Source organism: Monodon monoceros, unplaced genomic scaffold (genome assembly GCF_005190385.1).
Source record: "Monodon monoceros isolate NGI ecotype Baffin Bay Population unplaced genomic scaffold, NGI_Narwhal_1 Super_Scaffold_18, whole genome shotgun sequence".
NCBI lineage: Eukaryota > Metazoa > Chordata > Mammalia > Artiodactyla > Monodontidae > Monodon > Monodon monoceros.
In genome coordinates this window covers 15660715-15680886 of record NW_021703774.1, presented here as the reverse complement: position 1 = coordinate 15680886, position 20172 = coordinate 15660715, and the positions used below count along the sequence as shown (strand labels likewise).

General features: G+C 38.0%; 1 protein-coding gene across 1 annotated transcript in view; it reads left to right on the top strand.

Moving 5' to 3' along the window:
* Positions 1-15377, top strand: part of GPATCH2 (G-patch domain containing 2) — a 165982-nt gene extending 150605 nt beyond the window's left edge. The window contains exons 9-10 of the mRNA XM_029227806.1: positions 73-161; positions 13474-15377. Of these exons, the coding sequence (XP_029083639.1) occupies positions 73-161; positions 13474-13694 (310 nt within the window). The 3' untranslated portion in view covers positions 13695-15377. The remainder of the gene's footprint in view (positions 1-72; positions 162-13473) is intronic.
* Positions 15378-20172: the final 4795 nt, after the last annotated feature.

The following is a 20172-nucleotide window of genomic DNA, read 5'->3' as shown; positions in this document are numbered from 1 at the left end:
ACACAAGCTGTGTATTTATGTGTCATTTTTTTCCCTCCTTTGTTAATAGTTTTTTCTGATAATTACTTGTAGGCAAACAAGCATGCATTTAGGATCCCTATGCACTGGAGACATCAAACGGAGAAGAAAAGCTGCACCTTTGCCTGGACCTACTACAGCAGGTAAAAGAAAAAGGGCTTGGGGCAAAACACACATACAAAGTTCATAAATCATCAAGAGTAAAATACAGATAACCCTTAATCACTAGCACTGAGGAAGAAGCACAGTTACAAGAAACCAGTAAAGCAAATCATTTGCCTTTGGTGTCAGGATGTATTGTGTGTTCCTTGTGTAGGTTCTTCAGGCCGCCGATCACTAAAGTATTTCCTACACACCTGCAAAACTGTGTGAGGTATTACAGGATACAGATACTTCAAAGGCTGTGTCTTTGGCCTCAAGAAAGTTACAGACTTGTTGGGGAAACAAGGCATAAATTGATGAAAAGGTAAATAACCCCAGAGGAAATTAATAGTAATGAATTCACAAGTACTGAAGCAGCCTCAAAACACAAGGCCCATGTGGTAGTAGATGCCAGCCTGGTCATGAATGTGGCAGTCTGGTTTCTACACCCGGCTCTGCAGAGATCTTTGATTTCGTCTTTCCTTACTTAGACAAGTTAGCATTAGAATAAAAGATCTCTCATCATTTCCACCTCAAACACCATGTCATTCTAATGAGTGTATTATAGGGAGAACCACAGGTTTTGAGCTGAGAGAAGCCACTAGACCAAAGGGGACAGGAAGCCTTCCTGGAAAGGCAAAGACCTGAGCTTGGTAGGGAAGGATAAGAATAAGATTAATATGTATTGCAAGATCTCGTGCAATATACCCTGAGAAAACCATAATTCAAAAAGTGTCATGTACCACAGTGTTCATTGCAGCTCTATTTACAATAGCCAGGACATGGGAGCAACCTAAGTGTCCATCGACAGATGAATGGATAAAGAAGATGTGGCACATATATACAACGGAATATTACTCAGCCATAAAAAGAAACGAAATTGAGTTATTTCTAGTGAGGTGGATGGACCTAGAGTCTTTCATACAGGGTAAAGTAAGTCAGAAAGAGAAAAACAAATACTGTGTGCTAACACATACATATGGAATCTCAAAAAACAAAAATGGTTCTGAAGAACCTAGGGGGAGGACAGGAATAAAGACGTAGATGTAGAGAATGGACTTGAGGACACAGGGAGGGGGAAGGGTAAGCTGGGACAAAGTGAGAGAGTGGCACTGACGTATATACACTACCAAATGTAAAATAGATAGCTAGTGGGAAGCAGCCGCATAGCACAGGGAGATCAGCTCTGTGCTTTGTGACCACCTGGAGGGGTGGGGTAGGGAGGGTGGGAGGGAGGGAGACGCAAGAGGGAGGGGATATGGGGATATATGTATATGTAGAGCTGATTCACTTTGTTATACAGCAGAAACTAACACAACATTGTAAAGCAATTATACTCCAATAAAGATGTTAAATAGAAAAAAAAAAAGATCTCGTGCAAGAGCAGTGGTGCGGGAAGCAGAGATAAAAACCTGTGATAAGGGAGCCGACTAGGCCTTAAATGTGGACACGTGCACAGGAACAAACAATTGACTGTATGGGTTTGTAATTCAGCAAACTGACTATGAGAAAATGCTTTCCATGTAGATCCTCGATCAATTACAAAGTCATTATTATAGTAGTGGCCTCTTGCTTGGGGTCCTTAACCATTCATATTTATAAACTGTCTCAGCTTCATTTAGGAATTATTTTATAGGAAGAGTTATGTTCTCCAAGATTAATTACAGAATATGAAAATAAGACTCAGATTCAACAGGAGAGTAAGCAGTGAGAAGGGGAAAATACAGATATAGATAACAGATATGAATAGACAGATATCTTGACATGATGATTTCAAAGGAAGTAAAAGAGGTGAAGCTTAAATTCTGTATTCAGTAGACCTATCCCATAGTTCAGCACTAAAACATTAAAGAATAACTTAAAATAAGAGCACCCACATACAGTTGTTTCATCCACATAAAGGGCTAAATTATGAACTGTAGTTATAAGTATAGTTACAAGTGTGATATCTGATCTTCATCCTCTAACTTTGTTGAATTTTCAGAATTTGGAAGTAGGAAATACCTGTGTGCAGAATGTGTTTGTGTTCATGTAGAATAATATTTACTACTTACTGGGTGCCTACTATATACCAAAACCTTATTTTATCTTTGCAACAACTTGATGACTTAGGTGTTATTATCATTCACCTTACACCATAAAATGAAGATTCAGACATGTGTTAGGGTCTTCTTAGCTACCTAAGAAGGCAGAATGATTGAAGGGCAAAGGGAGGATTCAAGCCAATGTCTGCATGACTCCTAAACTCATGATCTTTTCATAACATACATATGGCCTTTCTGTAAGAATATGTATATAAAGACCGTCTTATTCCATGTTTCTTGTGCAATTTTATATATATATATATATCTTTATATATAAATAGACTATTATATAATTTATTTATATTTATATAGACTATTATGTATCTTAAGTGCCATAAAAGATTTATCTAAATTTGCTGTATAGAAATACAGAACTTTCATTACAACACTTCTAATATATCTCTTTATACAGGAACATACAGCCACTTTTAGATCAAATACATGTCATAAGTTCCTCAAATCTTTCATAAGGCAGGTATAGCGTTCTTTAATATTCCCATTCCAGTTGAATGGACCCCTGAATTCTCTTACCTTTCAATGATTCAAACACTGGTGGCAGAAATAGTACAAGAACAATCTTAGGAATGTGACTAAAGCACCTCAGAGCCAGCAATAAGGAAGAGAGACTATCAGGGTCAGGTCCTAACACTCTGAACATATGTGACGTGAGAAGGAAAATGCATAATGGTTGGGGAGAGCGTAATGTGATTATTTCTACAGGGTGATTTTGATGTTACAACTCAGTAGCATCAGAGGAAATCATTTTTACAGCGTATAGGTATAAACATTAAACTTTAGCCTAAAACATTCATAAGCTTACACCAGCATATTCCAGTGTTATATTTCAAAACTTTAGTGATTCTCTTAAGACTCAAGATTTTGATTCTATTACTAGATTATTTACCTAAAAGAACATAACTTATAGAAATTTAAGGCATTTTTGTAATTAATCCAATAGTAATGGAGTAGGAGAATTAGGTTACTCATTTTCGATGCATTTTTACAATCCATGCATAACCGTTCCTCTCAAAGAGGAAGAGAATGAGGTTACTTAAAAATCCTTAGTTTTGGGCTTCCCTGGTGGCGCAGTGGTTGAGAGTCCGCCTGCCGATGCAGGAGACACGGGTTCGTGCCCCGGTCCGGGAAGATCCCACATGCCGCGGAGCGGCTGGGTCCGTGAGCCATGGCCGCTGAGCCTGGGCGTCCGGAGCCTGTGCTCTGCAACGGGAGGGGCCACAACAGTGAGAGACCCGCGTACTGCAAAAAAAAAAAAAAAAATCCTTAGTTTTAAAAAGAATATCTTCCAATACAAATGAATCAACTCTAAGGTGAAGATTATTCTCCAAATTCAAGTAAGAAATGCTTTTGCATAAATGCACTTTGATAATAAGGTTATGAATCCTACATCATCTTGTCTCCAAAAATTATAGTTTTCAAATTCTGGAATATAGTTAATCACATAACAAAGAATCTTATCTTTATAAGCTTCCAAAGTTGAGTTAGCATGTAGAATTATTTTCAAGAAACTATTCTTGCCATTTTGTAGGCCCTTATAGACCTCCCAGAAAACACATTGAATTGTGTTTTCACAGTTCCTTCTACCTTTAGTCAACATTCAATCAAAGCTGGAAAAAGACAGGTGAAGGTAACACTTTCTGATTTGAAATCAGGAATGGGAGTTAAAAGGCTGACAGTCTGAATATTGTTTGATGATCCTCTCTGATTTATATATGACATATTATGTCATCAAATAGCAGATTTAGAAAAGATTTAGCCAGAGTTTATCAGAAAACTATAATTAGGCACTTTATAATCCCAAACTGTGCTTATACAACAATTTAAGATGCTAAACAGTTATATACTGTATCCATAATAAATAATATTTTTAAAGATTTAAAGTTCCCTATGAAATTAATAACCCCAAATCTGATCATCTCTACCTGCTAGTGTATTGAACATTTTACCCACCCTGTTGTAACAATAACACTGAAGCATAATTTAAGTAAGGCTGTAGACTAGCCAGTAGTGTTATCGGTTGAACATTTATTAATTGTGACAGGAACACCGAATTTATTTCAGTGCTTTAGCTTATTTACTGCTCTTTCACCTTCGTATTTTGTATTGACAAAGTAAAATGAATATTGATAAGGTTAGGTATTGATTTTTAAATGTATGGCTTGTTCTCTGCCTCATTCAAAGTCACATGCCAAAAGATAGTGGATGTCTCAGTAGCAAAGAATGTAGATTTACTATTATAAAACTGAGAACTGTTGAAGCAAGAAGGTTTGCCAGCAGAATGCATTTTATAGTTTGAAAAATGTCATCTGTAAAGGTAAAGAAAAGCAGTGAGCAAAATAGGAATGTTATTAACACGTTTTTAAAAGGCCGTCAGCAATGTTGGTTATGGTCTTGTGTTTTTGGTAGAAGTCACAGCTTACTGAGGATTTGATACTAAAAAGACTTAAGTATGTTTATTGAGATATTGTGGCTACCACATTTTTTTTTTTTTTTGCGGTACGTGGGCCTCTCACTGTTGTGGCCTCTCCCGTTGCGGAGCACAGGCTCCAGATGCGCAGGCTCAGCGGCCATGGCTCACGGGCCCAGCCGCTCCGCGGCGTGTGGGATCTTCCCGGACCGGGGCACGAACCCGTGTCCCCTGCATCGGCAGGCGGACTCTCAACCACTGCGCCACCGGGGAAGCCCTACCACATTTTTTTAAAAATGTTTTGTCCACTATGTATTACTAAATTCATTGTTATCCACAATTAGTATTTGCTACTATTTTGCTTTCTATTGAAATATTATCATAGGGAAAGTATTTATCATAAGTAGTAGGCTTTCTTCTCTACATTTTAAATTAGAAGTTCGATATCTCAGTGTAGATACTGCTCCAGCATAACTGTGTCTTTGTGGGCATGCAAGTTCTTAGCAAGGGGTTACATCACAGCTTTTTGTGACTTCTCCTCTGCATCCTACCGATATTTCAATAATAAAATAATCTTTATGAAGACTGAAGGCAATAAAGGCAGATTGTAAATCATAATGGGTGAAGGTTTCTAAAAGGTGTGCTTTTAAGTCATACTGAACATAATCAGGAAATGTTTGATGTAACCAAGCTCCTTTGTCTCTTCAGTTGTCCAAATTTATCTTATCAATAATTATATATTTTAAATTTACCACGTTAACCTCTTTCTTTTTTTTCGGCCGTGCTGGCTCTTCGTTGCTGTGCGCGTGCTTCTCGTTGCGGTGGCTTCTCTTGCTGCAGAGCACAGGCTCTAAGCACACGGGCTTCAGTAGTTGTGGCGCATAGGCTCAGTAGTTGTGGCTCGCGGGCTCTAGAGCACAGGCTTTGTAGTTGTGGCGCATGGGCTTAGTTGCTCCGTGGCATGTGAGATCTTCCTGGACCACGAATCGAACCCGTGTCCCCTGCCTTGGCAGGTGGATTCTTAACCGCTGTGCCACCAGGGAAGTCCCCTATTTTTTTTATTTTTATTTTCTTTTGTCACTGGATCTGTATGACCACTGTAGATTATCTTATCTCTTCCAGGATTTTAAAACAGGCAGACTTTAGTGGGGGAGGGGGGCAGGGGGCGGGGAATTGTTGTTATTCATTTTGAAACCAAACTATATCTAAACATATTGCAAAAGCCTAGGAAGTATGTAACTCTCTCCCTCTTGGATATATGAACCACCTTTCAGTCATGTGTCTCAGTAGAGTCTTAAACAGCTCTCCATTGTCATATGATACAAGAAACACTTAAGAAGGTAAGCACACATGTTAGATAGAAAATAATTGCTGTTCCTGACAGTATGAAAGACTAAATAATGAGAAAGTGCTCAAACCACAGAATACCTGGACATGCTGAATAATATGTGAAACCATCTCCTTTAGATGCATAGCTGAGACTGCAGGAAAGAAAGAGAGAAATGGTCCCAAGCACCCCCATGCCTATGCCAGTCTCAGAAGCCTTGAGGTTTGTTGGTTAGTGCCCTCGTGGAAAGAGAGGCAAGCCGGGGAGCTTGTGTAAGGCTCCTTATCAAGCCAGAACGTCTGATAAGCTCTATCCTCAGGACAAGGCAGACTAGAAACAAAACTCACCCACAAGCACAGGAAAATTAAGAATCTGGTTTCCACCGAGGCTCCAAGTAGAAAACTCTCTGAAGATTTGTAACCAAGAGCCTACCTTCACATATGAGTTTCTAGTTGAAAATGACACCAAGCCAAAAATTAGCATAAAAACTGGTCTTTGAAGCAAGTGCAAAACCACTCTAGAGGTACACACCTTCAACCCCATGTCTCAAGAACCACCACAAATGAGAACCTATGAAGATGACCTCACAAACCAAAACTAAAAGAATCCGTTATTAAAACATTCAGAACAAAGGGGAATAACTGAAAAAAGAAAAGACAGATGTGATAAAGAACCAAGTAGAAATTTGAGATTATTTTATTTATTATGAAAATATCTTGAGAATTATAAACTCATTGGATGAGTTGAACAGCACATTAGATACAGCTGAAAAAAAAAAAAAACAGTGAGTTTTAAGAGCAATCTGAAGAAACTACCTAAAAGAAGCACAGAGGGATAAAAATATGGAAAATATGAAAGAATAGCCAGAGAACTTGAAGGAGCATGCAGTTCAGTATATGTCTAATACAACAGAACTTCCAGAAAAAGTAGAAAGAATAGGGAAGTGCACTATTCCAGGAGAATGTTGAAAGAATTCAATGAAAATGCCAGAATTTTTAAAAATGAAGAAAACTTGAATCTTCATGTTCAAAAAGTATAAGTCTATCGAGAAGTTGTAAATATAAATAAGGTCATACCTAGACACACTGTAATAAATCTTTAGAACACCAAAGACAAAGAGAAGAACTTAAGGGCAACCAAGGAGAAAAGATATAACCTACGTAGGAAAGAAATTACACTGGCAACAAACTTAGAAAGAACGGTGCAATGCAGAAAATTAGAGGATATTTTCAAAGTGTGAGATGAAATAACTGAATCATCATAGAGTTTTCTGTCCAGTTAAATTATTTCCCAAGAGTGAGGATGAAATTAAGACATTTTCAGGTAAAGACCCATCATTACTAAATTCAATAACTCATGTAGAAGAAAATGGAATCCATGAAAAAAGAAAAAGAATAAAAATCAAGAAGGAGTTGGGAGCAAAGAAATTGTTAAACGTGCATAAAGCTAAACTTACATTGAATGTATAAAAGTAATAATGATGATGGTGACAATGACCATAAAGAGGATTAATCTGGGTGTATAAAAGTAAGATGGAGCTAAAACTCTGGACAACAATAATATGTAAAATGTGAGGGAATAATAAGTCAGGTATGCGTGTTAACATTTAAAAGTAATCATTAAAAGAATAGAAATATAATATGTAATTTTCAAGCTGTATAAGCAAGCAATGGATGCCAGAAAGGAGGAAACAAAAATGTATAGAAAAGGCAAGGTAAATAGCATTAAGTAATAGTGTAAAAATAATCCAAACATATCAGTAATCACAATAAATGTAAATGGAGTAAATGCATCAATTAAATTCAAGGATTATCATAATGAATAAAAGAACAAAATTCAGTATATGCTGTTTACAATAAATACAACTAAAACATAAATTGTCATTTAAATCTCAGCCAAAGAAAGCTAGAGTAGCTGGGTTAATAACAAACAAAGGGAATTTTGAGGTATTTCAGGAAAGTTGAAACACTCTTCAAACAGACTTGCTATGCTAGTTTAGCAGTTTTTTTCCAGGAGTTTGAAATTTACGGATATATTAAAATCTCAGTCATTTGGGGAAATGTGGCAGAAGAAATGACATAATACAAACTAATGGTGATAGAATATTTTAAGATCAATGTTCAGTGAAAGGGTAACATTAAGACTCAGATGTCCTAAATTCAAGTTCTAACTGGGGCACTTTCTGACTAGTTGACTTTGGGCAGGTGCATTTCCTCTTTAAACCTCAGTTTCTTCTGTAAGTGGAGTCAATAATAACCTTTCCGGTTGCTACAGAAGATCAAAAGAAATGATGGCTACAGAAGCACTGGTAATCTCGAAGAGCTGCACCGTTATATTTTAAGTTATCCAAGTATGTCCGTGTGTGTACTACGCTGAATACTGTCCAAATGCAAATTGAGAGAAGTTAATATTGCAATTAACATGTAACCCAATTAATTGTTTTTAATGGTTTGGAGCATCATCTCCACTAAAATTGTTTATTTGCCATTAATTCTCATAGGGAGGCAGTGTAGGTAATGGCAAGTGTGTAGGCTTTAAGAGTAAGCTTAACCAAAGTTTGAATCTTAGCTTAGGATGTGGTAATGGTCAAGTACTTCATCTCTCTGAGGCCCATTATAATTCCCCCCTGCACCACTGTTATGAGGAATGCAGATAACGAATGTTACATGCCTAGCAATTAAACCACTTGCCAGGTACGTAGTAGGTAGACCATAAATGGTCCTGATCATATTATAGCATCAAACATCCCAGTGTGCCTTCAGTGTTTTAATAAAAACATTCCCCGGGCTTCCCTGGTGGCGCAGTGGTTGAGGGTCCGCCTGCCGATGCAGGGGACACGGTTTCGTGTCCCGGTCCGGGGGGATCCCGCATGCCGCGGAGCGGCTGGGCCCGTGAGCCATGGCCGCTGAGCCTGCGCGTCCGGAGCCTGTGCTCCGCAACGGGAGACTCCACAACAGTGAGAGGCCCGCGTACTGCAAAAAAAAAAAAAAAACAAACAAAACACTCCCTTCTCCAGACATGTCAATACTGACCATGTTTTTCACTCCCTACTATGCAAAGTTTTCATCATTTAAGAAAAAAAAAAAAAAACAACGGCTTCCCTGGTGGCGCAGTGGTTAAGAATCTGCCAGCCAATGCAGGGGACACGGATTCGATCCCTGGTCCGGGAAGATCCCACATGCCGCGGAGCAACTAAGCCTGTGCGCCACAGCTACTGAGCCTGTGCTCTAGAGCCCGCGAGCCACAACTACAGAGCCCGCGAGCCACAGCTACTGAAGCCCACTCTCCTAGAGCCCGTGCTCCGCAGAAGCCACCGCAATGAGAAGCCCACACACCACAAGGAGTAACCCCCGCTCACTGCAACTAGAGAAGGCCCGCCTGCAGCAAGGAAGACCCAACACAGCCAATTAATTAATTAAAAAAAAAAAAACCAAAAAACTAGTTTTACATTTCATTTTCTAAAAAGTGGCTTGTATTTTTAAGCAGTTATCTATTTGAACTGATTTTATTTAACAAAATTCCCATGAAAAATGTCTGAAATATTGCAGATAAAATGTGGAATGGTCTGAATTAGGCTTTTCTATATTAAGAAATAATTAAAACATTTGACAAAAAGTAGTAACAGCTACCACTTTCTCACATCCCAAACTGTGCTCAATGCTGTTTCTTTTCTTAACAGCAATCAGAAACCCATGTCCCTAAATTAGTTACTGAGAACAGAGGACAGTATTATAAATTGCAATTCTAATAACGTCACATATAATAATAACAATAATCCTGCCCTTCAGCTGGCTAGTAAAGTAATGGGGAAAGAGGATGGATGGGAAGAAAGAATGAACATAAACCATTAAAAGCCTTCTGAATACAGGGTCGGGACTGAAGCAATGCACTAGCTGTTATGTGGGAAGCAGCATGTGTCACCTCCCCTTCCACTGGCTGTTTATCCAACATCAATACAACACTTTAGGAGCCAAATGACTAAACAAGGTGCCAATTAGGCTTGCAGTCGGCTGGATAGATTAGCAGCTAAAAGAGACCGATACAAGATTTTCATCTCTTGAGCCAATTACACCAGTGAACTACCATCCACAATACACTTTGGAAGATTTGAAGGGAAAGGACCGACTCAGCTGTAATAGATGTAAGAGATCCAGCAGAAAGGGGGCTGGGAGCAGGGCTTGCGGAAGGGTTAGGAGGCTCTGTGTTGCTAAAATTGCCCAAGCAGGAGGAGATCCTCCCAGGAAAGGACTTAAAGGATTTAGCACCGCTAGGAACAAAAGAAAAGGAAATGATGTTTGTCGGATGCTGTGCTGAGACTGAGCTGTTCCACTCCCATGTCTTAATCTCATAAAAGGATGAGCGACCAATAGTAGATCTCACTCTAGAATCATTTCCCATGAAAAGTGAAGTATCTGTTGTTGTTGTTTTTTAAGTTGTATAGAAAAGCCATTGTTTTTTGTTTGTTTATGGCATCTTTGTTTCAGTGTGGAAAGATTTAACATTTGAGAAATTAAATATTCTTTTTTTTTACTGTAAAGATAACGCTTTATTTTATTTTTTGTTACGAAGAAAAATGAAACCAGCATTAAAAAGAGAGAGAATGGATTCTTTTCTGCCTGTATAAAAACCAAGCATGAACTTATGGTTACCAAAGGGGAAATGGGATAGGGGGTTGGGATAAAATAGGAATTTGGGATTAGCAGATACACACAACTATTTATAAAATAGATAAACAAGGTCCTACTGTATAGTGCAGGGAACTATATTCATTATCCTGTAATAAACCATAATGGAAAAGAATATTTAATATATATACATATATGTGTATACATATATGTATATATATGTATGTATTACTGAATCACTTTGCTGTATGCCGGAAACTAACACAACCTTGTAAATCAACTATACTTCAATTAAAAATATAGACAAAAAAGCATGGGAGGAATAGGGTGGCCACTGCTAGGCCACCATGCTTGAAACACCAACATTTTAAAATTATAAGAGTGAATCCGTTATTTACTATTCACTTCGAACTGAGAATTGACCGCAATTTAGCAATTTGTGCGGAGACGTTTTAAACTGACCTCATGTTTTTTCTTAAATATTAAAATTTAAACCTGAACCTTTGAAAGCTCTTGTATTGAAAATATGATTAAATAGATTTGTAACCTAAAGCAGCATTAGCCCTCTGATCTGATCTTAGCTTATAGATGGAATTAAATTAATTCATGGTGATCACTAAAAAATTAGGGATATAAGACAAAATGCTAGTACACCATTTAATCTGACACACCTGAGCAGCAGCTGTTCGGAAAACAGTTAGATGCCTTGGTGGTCTGTCTTTGTTGTCACCATTATCATAATTACAAAGTAAAAACTTTAAAAAAAACTTTATTGCCTTTTTGTTATTATATTAAACAAGAGGTCTGACAAAACGCTTCTCTTTGTTTTTTTGGTAAGTAAGAGTTCCATTTTTTATATTTTATATGTATTTATATGTATATTTTTATGTAGTTTAAATGTATACATAAAATCTCTGTGTATGTATATTTTGCCTTTGTCAAGCAGTAAATAACTTTAGTCCAGAATTTTTCTTTGGTACCAGTCTTTGGCCATTCGAGCTGTTTGCAGTTGAAGGTTTTTTCTCTTTTTTTTTTCTTTTTTTTTAATAAATTTATTTATTTACTTGTTTGGTTTTTGGCTGCGCTGGGTCTTCGTTGCTGCGCGTGGGCTTTAGTTGCGGCGAGCGGGGGCTACTCTTCGTTGCGGTGCACGGGCTTCTCATTGTCGTGGCTTCTCTTGTTGCAGAGCATGGGCTGTAGGTGCGCGGGCTTCAGTAGTTGTGGCACGATGGCTCAGTAGTTGTGGCTCGTGGGGTCTAGAGCGCAGGCTCAGTCGTTGTGGTGCATGGGCTGAGTTGCTCTGCGGCGTGTGGGATCTTCCCGGACCGGGGCTCAAACCTGTGCCCCTTGCATTGGCAGGCAGATTCTTAACCACTGCGCCACCAGGGAAGCCCGTTTTTTTCTATTACATATTAAGATACTTGTTTCAATGAGCTAAGAACCAATTTGACAAATCCAAAACCAACTCATTATTGTGGTAGCCCAGTTCTCACTCCCTGTAATGAAGTCAGCAAATGGCAACAGTGTATATTCTATGCTCAGTCAGAAAATGTACTGAAGATTGAGAATATCAAAATGTTTGGTAAAGGCCTTGCAAAAGTCAATTGATGATTATAGTTTCAGTTATAAAACTCATCAGTTTCGGTTATAAAACTCATCTCTATTTGCAATTTCCTTCTGTAAGTTTGAATCACAAGGAAAAACCCACTCGCTATTCCCCGGAAAGCCAGATACAAATTACCAGATTAAATATACTGTTAGTTCAACCCTGACATTTCTTTTCTTTATTATTTTATTTTTTTACTGTGAGATACATATACCAGAGAATATATCGAAATGTGTAGATACAGTTTTAAAACACAATAATAAATTGGCCATTAGTGTAGCCACCACCCAGGTCAAGAAATAGAACTCTATATGCTGCGGTCCCGTAGATAATATTTTTTGTTATTGTTACTGGTGCTTAAGGAGCCTTCTGTGCCTTGTATCACCATCCTAAACACAATCTTAGAGAAGTAGGACAGAGAATCCCAAATTTGGCGGGGTGAGGTGAGGTAGAAGGTGCTGTCATAATCCCAAATCAGGGAGGAAAGATGGATGATGATGGGAAAGGGGTGCAGGGAGCACGTGGTTTGGTACCAAAGAGACATCTGACTCACAAGCCTTGGAGAGTAGTGAGTGATTTTGTCAAAAACTGCTCATTTCAACCCTCAGACTGTCTAGGAAAACACAGCCCACATTTCAGAGCAGAAACATGCTGGACCCAGGACTGAGCTGGTATGCCGCAGGCATCCTGCAGACCTTTGGGTCTTTATCCCTGGAGCCCTCAGGACGGAATGCTGGGCAAATACTATATCCTTCAAAGTTCTACAACAGACTTCTGGGGAAGCCCCGTTACAGGAGACCGTACTGAATATGTTCTCACTAAAAGGTGGTTTTAAAATACTTTCACCCCTTTTCTTCCTGCACAGTCTCTAATGTTAGTTGCTTGATGATCACTTCTTTAATTGTCAAGGAAGAGTAACCACAAGATATGACCTGGTAGTTGAGTTTTGATGGCTTTGTGTTATGCCTGTTTTACAGATGAGAAGTCAGACGCCCCAAAGAGTTAAGTAACTTAATCAGCTACTAAGTGGTAGAGCTGAAACTAACCAAGGCCCTTTTTTCATTGATCCCTCTACTACAGCAATCTCCTTATCCAAAGGTGAATCAACAACCCTCCCGGGTACCTGGTTGAAAGAAAAACTTAGGAACATGTGGTTTTCTTAGCCTAAGAGGCTCTTCACTTGTGTTCATAAATAACAGTGGTTTGGGGGGGTTGTTTTTTTTTTTTTTGTCATTTTCTAATTTCAGGATTTGTAGGAGAAAACGCCCAGCCAATCCTAGAAAACAACATTGGAAATCGAATGCTCCAGAATATGGGCTGGACACCTGGGTCAGGTCTCGGACGAGATGGCAAGGGGATCGCTGAGCCGATTCAAGCCATGCAGAGGCCAAAAGGATTAGGACTTGGATTTCCTCTACCAAAAAGCATCCCCACAGCCACTGCCTCCAATTCAGGAAAATCCGCCTAAGAAGAAAAGCAAAGAAGAGATGTTTTACCAGTTGCATTTGCGCTATGTATCCCATTGTTCTAAAATTACAACATAGCTTCTATTTTTGAAGCCGAAATCTAACATCAAAGCCTCAAACTTGTCACTCTAGCTTCCTAGCTGCGTACGGTTCTGCCACAACGATAGAAATGGGATTTCATCACAATTCATGGTGCTAAACACCTTTACCTTTTAAAAATGTTCAGCAATTTACATTCTAGGTGTAAAGAACAGCTCAATTTGTCTTATTTATTTTGATCTTGTATGTCAGTAATTTCTAATGCTTTAGCTTGATTCATTCATGTGTGTGCTCCATGCCCTGGCAACTGAGCACGCCCACATGTTTCTAAAATGGGATTAGCCGGAAAAGGTTGTGTTTCACATCAGCCCTGTCTGTTGTAACCGAAAACACCTATCATCACATCAGGGAAGTCCTAAGCACATCTTTGTTTGAAAGGCTGGCCAATTTCATATTCCTTGAATATGGCTTTTTTGTTAGGATTCTCTAACAGGGTGACACCCATTGTCTATCCTTGGACAGTGTAGTATGAAGTTCACAGTTGACAAACAGCAATTAATGTTTCCCTCTGACATGTCGACAAAAATAAACCTCATCGTTGTGATCACCAGAGTGCCCTCAACATGACTTTAATGCAGATTTTATAAATTTTACCTCATTTAGAACATAAAATAATTATGGAAAGGAAAATATTTTTTAAATTCACCACGACTGAACTGTAAATTCCATTAATCTAGACTTCCTTCTACCTCTTTCTTCCCAAAGGTTGATATTTTTTTAAGATCAACTCAACTGTAGTAAACTGATTTTAAATTTTAACCATCAGAGTAAGTTAGAATATCGACTCAATTTATTCGAAGATTTAAGTGGCTCTCCCAAGAATTCAGATTTCTGGCAATGGTCCAGCCCATATACAAGGTGAACAAAAAATGAATGGTACTGATTTGCCCTTTCTAACATCTAAGCAGTTACCTTCAAACCAAGCAAAACAAGTCATTTTTACTTTGTGCCTCGTATTGTTATAGCTGAATCATCTGCGTCCCAACGTCAGAGATTCTAAATTGCTCTTAGTTTAGATGTTGACTAGTTATCTTCATTATTAAGGACTTCATTATAATGGCCTTTGTTGGTTGAGTGAAGGCCAAGATAACTCACGTGACTCACCCTTCTAATGTTATTTTTTTAACCCTTTATTTTTCTAGAGTAGTTTTAGGTTCACAGCAAAATTATGGGGAAGGTACAGAGATTTCTCATAAATCCCCTGCTCCCACGCATGCACAGCCTCCCCTGTTACCACCTTCCCTCACCAGAGTGGGACGCTGTTAAAATTGATGAACCTACGTTGACACATCAAAATCACCCGAAGTCCACAGTTAGTATTACAGTTCACTTTTGGTATTGAACACTCTATGGGCTTGGACAAACGTATAATGACATGTCTGCACCATTATGGTCTCATACAGAGTAGTTTTACTGTGATAAAAATTCCTCTGGGCTCCTGTCTAATAGGTTTTTGGAAATTTGTCAATCCCCCAAGAGTTTTTTAAAGGGGGGAGAGGAGGTTTGTGCATGTAATAGACCTGTCCCAGGTGGTCCCCTAAAGAAAATACTGCCAGTTAGGGAGAGGAAGTTCAGCCTGCTATTGGAAAGGCCTCATGGCTTGCCAGATTTCCTTTTAAGGACGCGTTCCTTTTAAGAATTATCTTCTTTCCTAGGAGTATCGTGGTAAAAGGACAAGTTGGTTAGAGGACTATAGACTACCAGGTGAGTTGCTCTTATGCTCTTCTTAGGCTATCAGGTGAGCATTCTTATTGGATAAAGTAACCTTGTTGTATGATTCTTTTCTACAAGTTTGTTACCTGGAAATTCGCCATTTTTCAAAAAAGGTTTTTCTTGACTACTCATTCTATCTATGTAAGGGGTAAAATTGTCTATATTCCAGTTTAAAACTTCTTTATGGTAGTATACAGTGCTCTAGGATCTGTTCAGCAGTTTCTTTTCATTTGTTTGTTTGTTTGTTTAATTCCATTGCCCGAAGATCTTCTAAAATCCTAGAATTTTGAAAAGCCAAATGTGGAGCCACTGATAACACACAATGAGATTATTGTGAGACTGACTGATCCTAAATTCCTAAGGACTTGACCGTTCTTTTTCACTTTACCAAGTTCTAACCCTCACGGTGAAGAAGGACAGACCATATATACCAGCTGGCACGGGGCAACTCCTTAACTAAATATTGCAGCTGTATCAAAACTTTTTCTTGTCCTCCTGGACAGGTACCAACCTTCTGAAGCAAACCTTCTCTAAGATATCACTGAGCTTGGGTGCTCTCTAACTCAGCCCCCCAAAACAATTCATCTTTATATTTTCCCCTGATAGAAGAAAGGTCTCCATCTTGACATCTAGTGCCCTCTCTGTGACTCACAGAGGATTTCAAACATCTCTTATCCTATGGAAGTGTTTAACTATACAGAATATGTGAATCAGTACTCAAAGCAGAGAGGTGGCAACATCCCAAGCATCCCCCCTGCTCTCACACAGACATGTACCAGGAGCACATACATCCCTTCACCTTTCAGTGAAATTTAAGAAAAATCAATGCACACATGAAGTTCTGCTTGGACCTGAACTGAATCGGAGAAATAAACCCAATTGAAAAATGCAATTTGTAATGTAAGTCGAATACCTTTTAAGATATGAAGTTCACTAATTTATGTTTTATAGAGAGTTATAGTTAATTTTTACCGGTTCCTATGCCCATAGAACCCAAAGCATGCAAAGGAATTCATCCTTTAGAATGTATCAATCATATCTCCTTAAAAAGGTGGTTAGATTTTTCTCTTCTTCATAAAGCCAACTCTTCTACAGTATCTAAAGCTTCATATCAAATTAATTGCTTGTACTAAAAATTTTACAGAGTACATTGGTCTCTTCCACTACTATCCAAATTATCCAGTCCCAGCAGTAGCCGAGAGAGGGTGAGTGTGGCTACATTAGCACTTCAACTTTTTGCCTTTATATAGGTGTTATACTTGATATTAATCAGATTGTGTGTTGGGGTCATTTCCTTCCTTCCTTCCTTCCTTCCTTCCGTCCCTCCCTCCTTCCTCCTTTTTTCCTTCTTTCTCCCCAAATACAATTTTTAAGGCTATGTTCCCCCCTCAAATTTATTTGCTTTTATTTTTTAATTATATGGTACCCCTTTAAAAGAAAATCCATTGCTAACTAAAATTTACCAATTAATTGGTCTCAGCATTTTAAAACATAGATTTTATAACACACACTGTTGCTATCAAACAGAAGTTAAGACAAGTAGGGTTAAAGATATGCCTAATGTATACATATAGGTATGTTTACAGGGCACATATGTGTGCCATATACAGACATGATGGCAAAATAATTGCATTTTATTAATATTCTTATTTTAGCATTGTGAATTGATATTCTTGCAATTAATTGAACTGACAATTGCTTCTCTTCAATATATTTTCATTTTGAGCAGATATTTCATGAAAGAGAAAAATCACTGTTGACATGCCTTTTAAAACCATGTCCTCCTGTACTGTCTTTCTAAAAAAAAAAAAAAAAGTGACCTAAATTGGTATTGTAAAATGAAGTTGTTTAGCAAAGAATATTTTGGATTCTTTTTTCTTTTAGTAGAAAGGTATATTAATAGTACAACAAAGAATGAAAGAATAAACACAATGTTTGAGAATGTTATTTATAAGCAGTCATTGTCTTTGTGCTTTAAATGTTTCCTTCTAAAAGTAATAAAAAAATAGAGTTGAAAGGACTTTAATTTTTTTTTTAATTACTACCCATTGACAACATCAAACAGTGCAGTTAAACTCATTGTTAATCTTTAAGCCCTGGAAAATGTCAACATTTTCCAAAAAATTTTAGAGAAAAAAAATTGGTAAATATATTTGATTTCATTTATTCACAGCTGGTTGTGACCTGTTCTACTACGTTTCCCTGGCTTTCTTTGTTTCCTCTGAAACTGGGCTAGACTAACCGGCTTAGGGTCTCTTTCCACTCAGAGATTCTGATTCTAAAGTAGCGAGTGCAAATTCTCTGTGACACTTGAAATATCCCTCAGGACCATATGTGTTACAGTCCCTCCATTTCCTTCTGGGAAATTGTACCTCTCAGAAACCTGCCTGGATTTTTAAAATATTTTATAATACTCATTAAAACGTTGAGTTCCGTTGGCTGTAGGAAAGCATCTCACTATGTTGATAAAATTTTCTTTTCTCCCAAAAAACTGAGTTGTGAGTTGCTAGAGTATGTGGATTTCTTTTTAATCCAATAGGTATTAAATACTCATTTATTTAACAGGCTTGCAGTAATATATACTCAACTGACAAGTGGACCATGAAGCCTCCTTCTGTTGGGTTCCTACTAGGCGAAGACTTATTACTTTACACACCTGACATTTTAAGTAGATCCAGATTTGTCTCTAGCGAGTCAATGCCATTAACTACCGGAGTATGATCTACTATCGCCACTTTGGGTTTTATCTGTACATTAGAGTCGTCTTCTGTCTTTGAATTGTCAGAGAGTTTAAATCATTCTCAGATTCACCGACCTCATTCCTGTTGCAGTATCAGAATGTCCCGTGTTTACTCTTTAATCTTTCGAGGATGAAGTTAGGTAACAATTGAAGGCAATTTTTGTGTTTCTTTAGTTGTTTTTTTTTCTTAGTTTGAATACTCAAAATAAATTACTAGCATTTTAAATCTGTGTATAATACTTGATGTTTCAGCTCTAAGATGGTAAAGACAAGACTGTATTATGATAGCATCCCAAGCAAAAAGAACAATCAAACCTATTTTCTACCTGTTTTCATCTTCCTATTAAATTTCAAGGAAATGTTTATTTCTTCCTAAAGGCAGCATTCTTTAATAAAAGCAGAAAGGATGAGAAATAATATACAAGCTCATTATATACTTAAAGTAGTATGTGAGTTCATTATATATTTAATACATATATTTTTATATATATAAGTATGTATATATATATATACATACTTATATATACAAATTCTTATATCGCTATTGAAGTGAATTTCTTCAAACGCCAAAATTTTATAGTTTTGATGAGCAAATGAGTTGGGGAGGTGGGCGTGGAATTAAGGTTCCATTAGATACCTGTGTGGCTAATCTAATTCTAAAGTTCTTTGTTGATGGCTATAATTGATTATGGAAACTATAGATAATCCACGTTGCAGGTAGGAGGTACAGAGTTTACAAAACAATTGTTTAAGTGCACGTGAAGCACTTTACAGCGCACATTAAAATTGTGAAATTTCAACTACAAAACCACAATACTTGTAAAACAACGACCATCGTGTCTGTAGGCTCTCAACAGTCAGCAGTGTGGTCCGGAATCTGTAAGGCTTTGGTTCGTGCCCCTCCCGCATCTTTATACACCTCACCTTTAATTGCATCACTCCTGATTTCTTTCCACACATGTTTGTCTACTTCCCCCATTTTAATATCACGGGACAGCCTTCCAAAACGAGGCAACAATCGCGAGCACACAGGAAACCCGCGTGATCTGACTCCTGTCCCGTTGTGTTTCTCCATTATGTCCCTTAACAACTCAGCTAGAAACAAGCAGCAGATTCTTCCCCCCCCCCCCCCCCGCCCCGGCTCACTGAGTAATTGTGTGCGCTGTGTGCGCGCCGCAGTGACAGATGTGCAATATAGCAGCTTCTTCAGGAAAAAATTAACAGTTTGTCCAGCATGTCAGCTCGCTCTTTTTATTGCTTGGGAGGTCTTGGCCCCATTATGGATGATTTAGAAATTGAGGCAAGCAAAAACCAGCTGCCTGCGCTGAAAGCCTTGGTTAGTCGCCCTCATCTGCATTCCAGGACTCACTTACATCTAGAAATTGGTGGAGCCCCTCTGGCCACGCAAAGAGGATGGGCTGACAATGCCTTGATTTGTTGAGAGAGAGAATAAATGGGTTTTTCAGAAGATGAAATATCGCCATTACTGGCCAATTTACAGCATTTTATCTGTTCTTCAAACATGTCACTTTTGTTATTGTTGCATGGTAATTACATAGTGAAACGGAAAGAAAACAAATTCAGGTTACGTATTCAGATGGATTGCAAAATCAAATAATCCTGATAAATGCCCATTTATGATACACATGGATGAAAGGTTCGTTTTAATTTTGAATGGCTGGCTCAGCCATAAATAGGATATAGGATTAAATTCCAGAGAATCTGATTATATAAAAGCAAATAGTCTTTCTCTTCACTTTTTTCAGATCCAGGAAATCCAGGTTGATACCGTGAGGCATATTCACAAACAGGATTGTCCTGAGACAATACAAAAAGTAAATTCAGCATTGCATTCTGAAAAGGATGCGTACTGGAGAGTTATCTTGTTCTAGAGATTTGTCAGTCCTGAAGTCTTCTCAGGAAGCAAG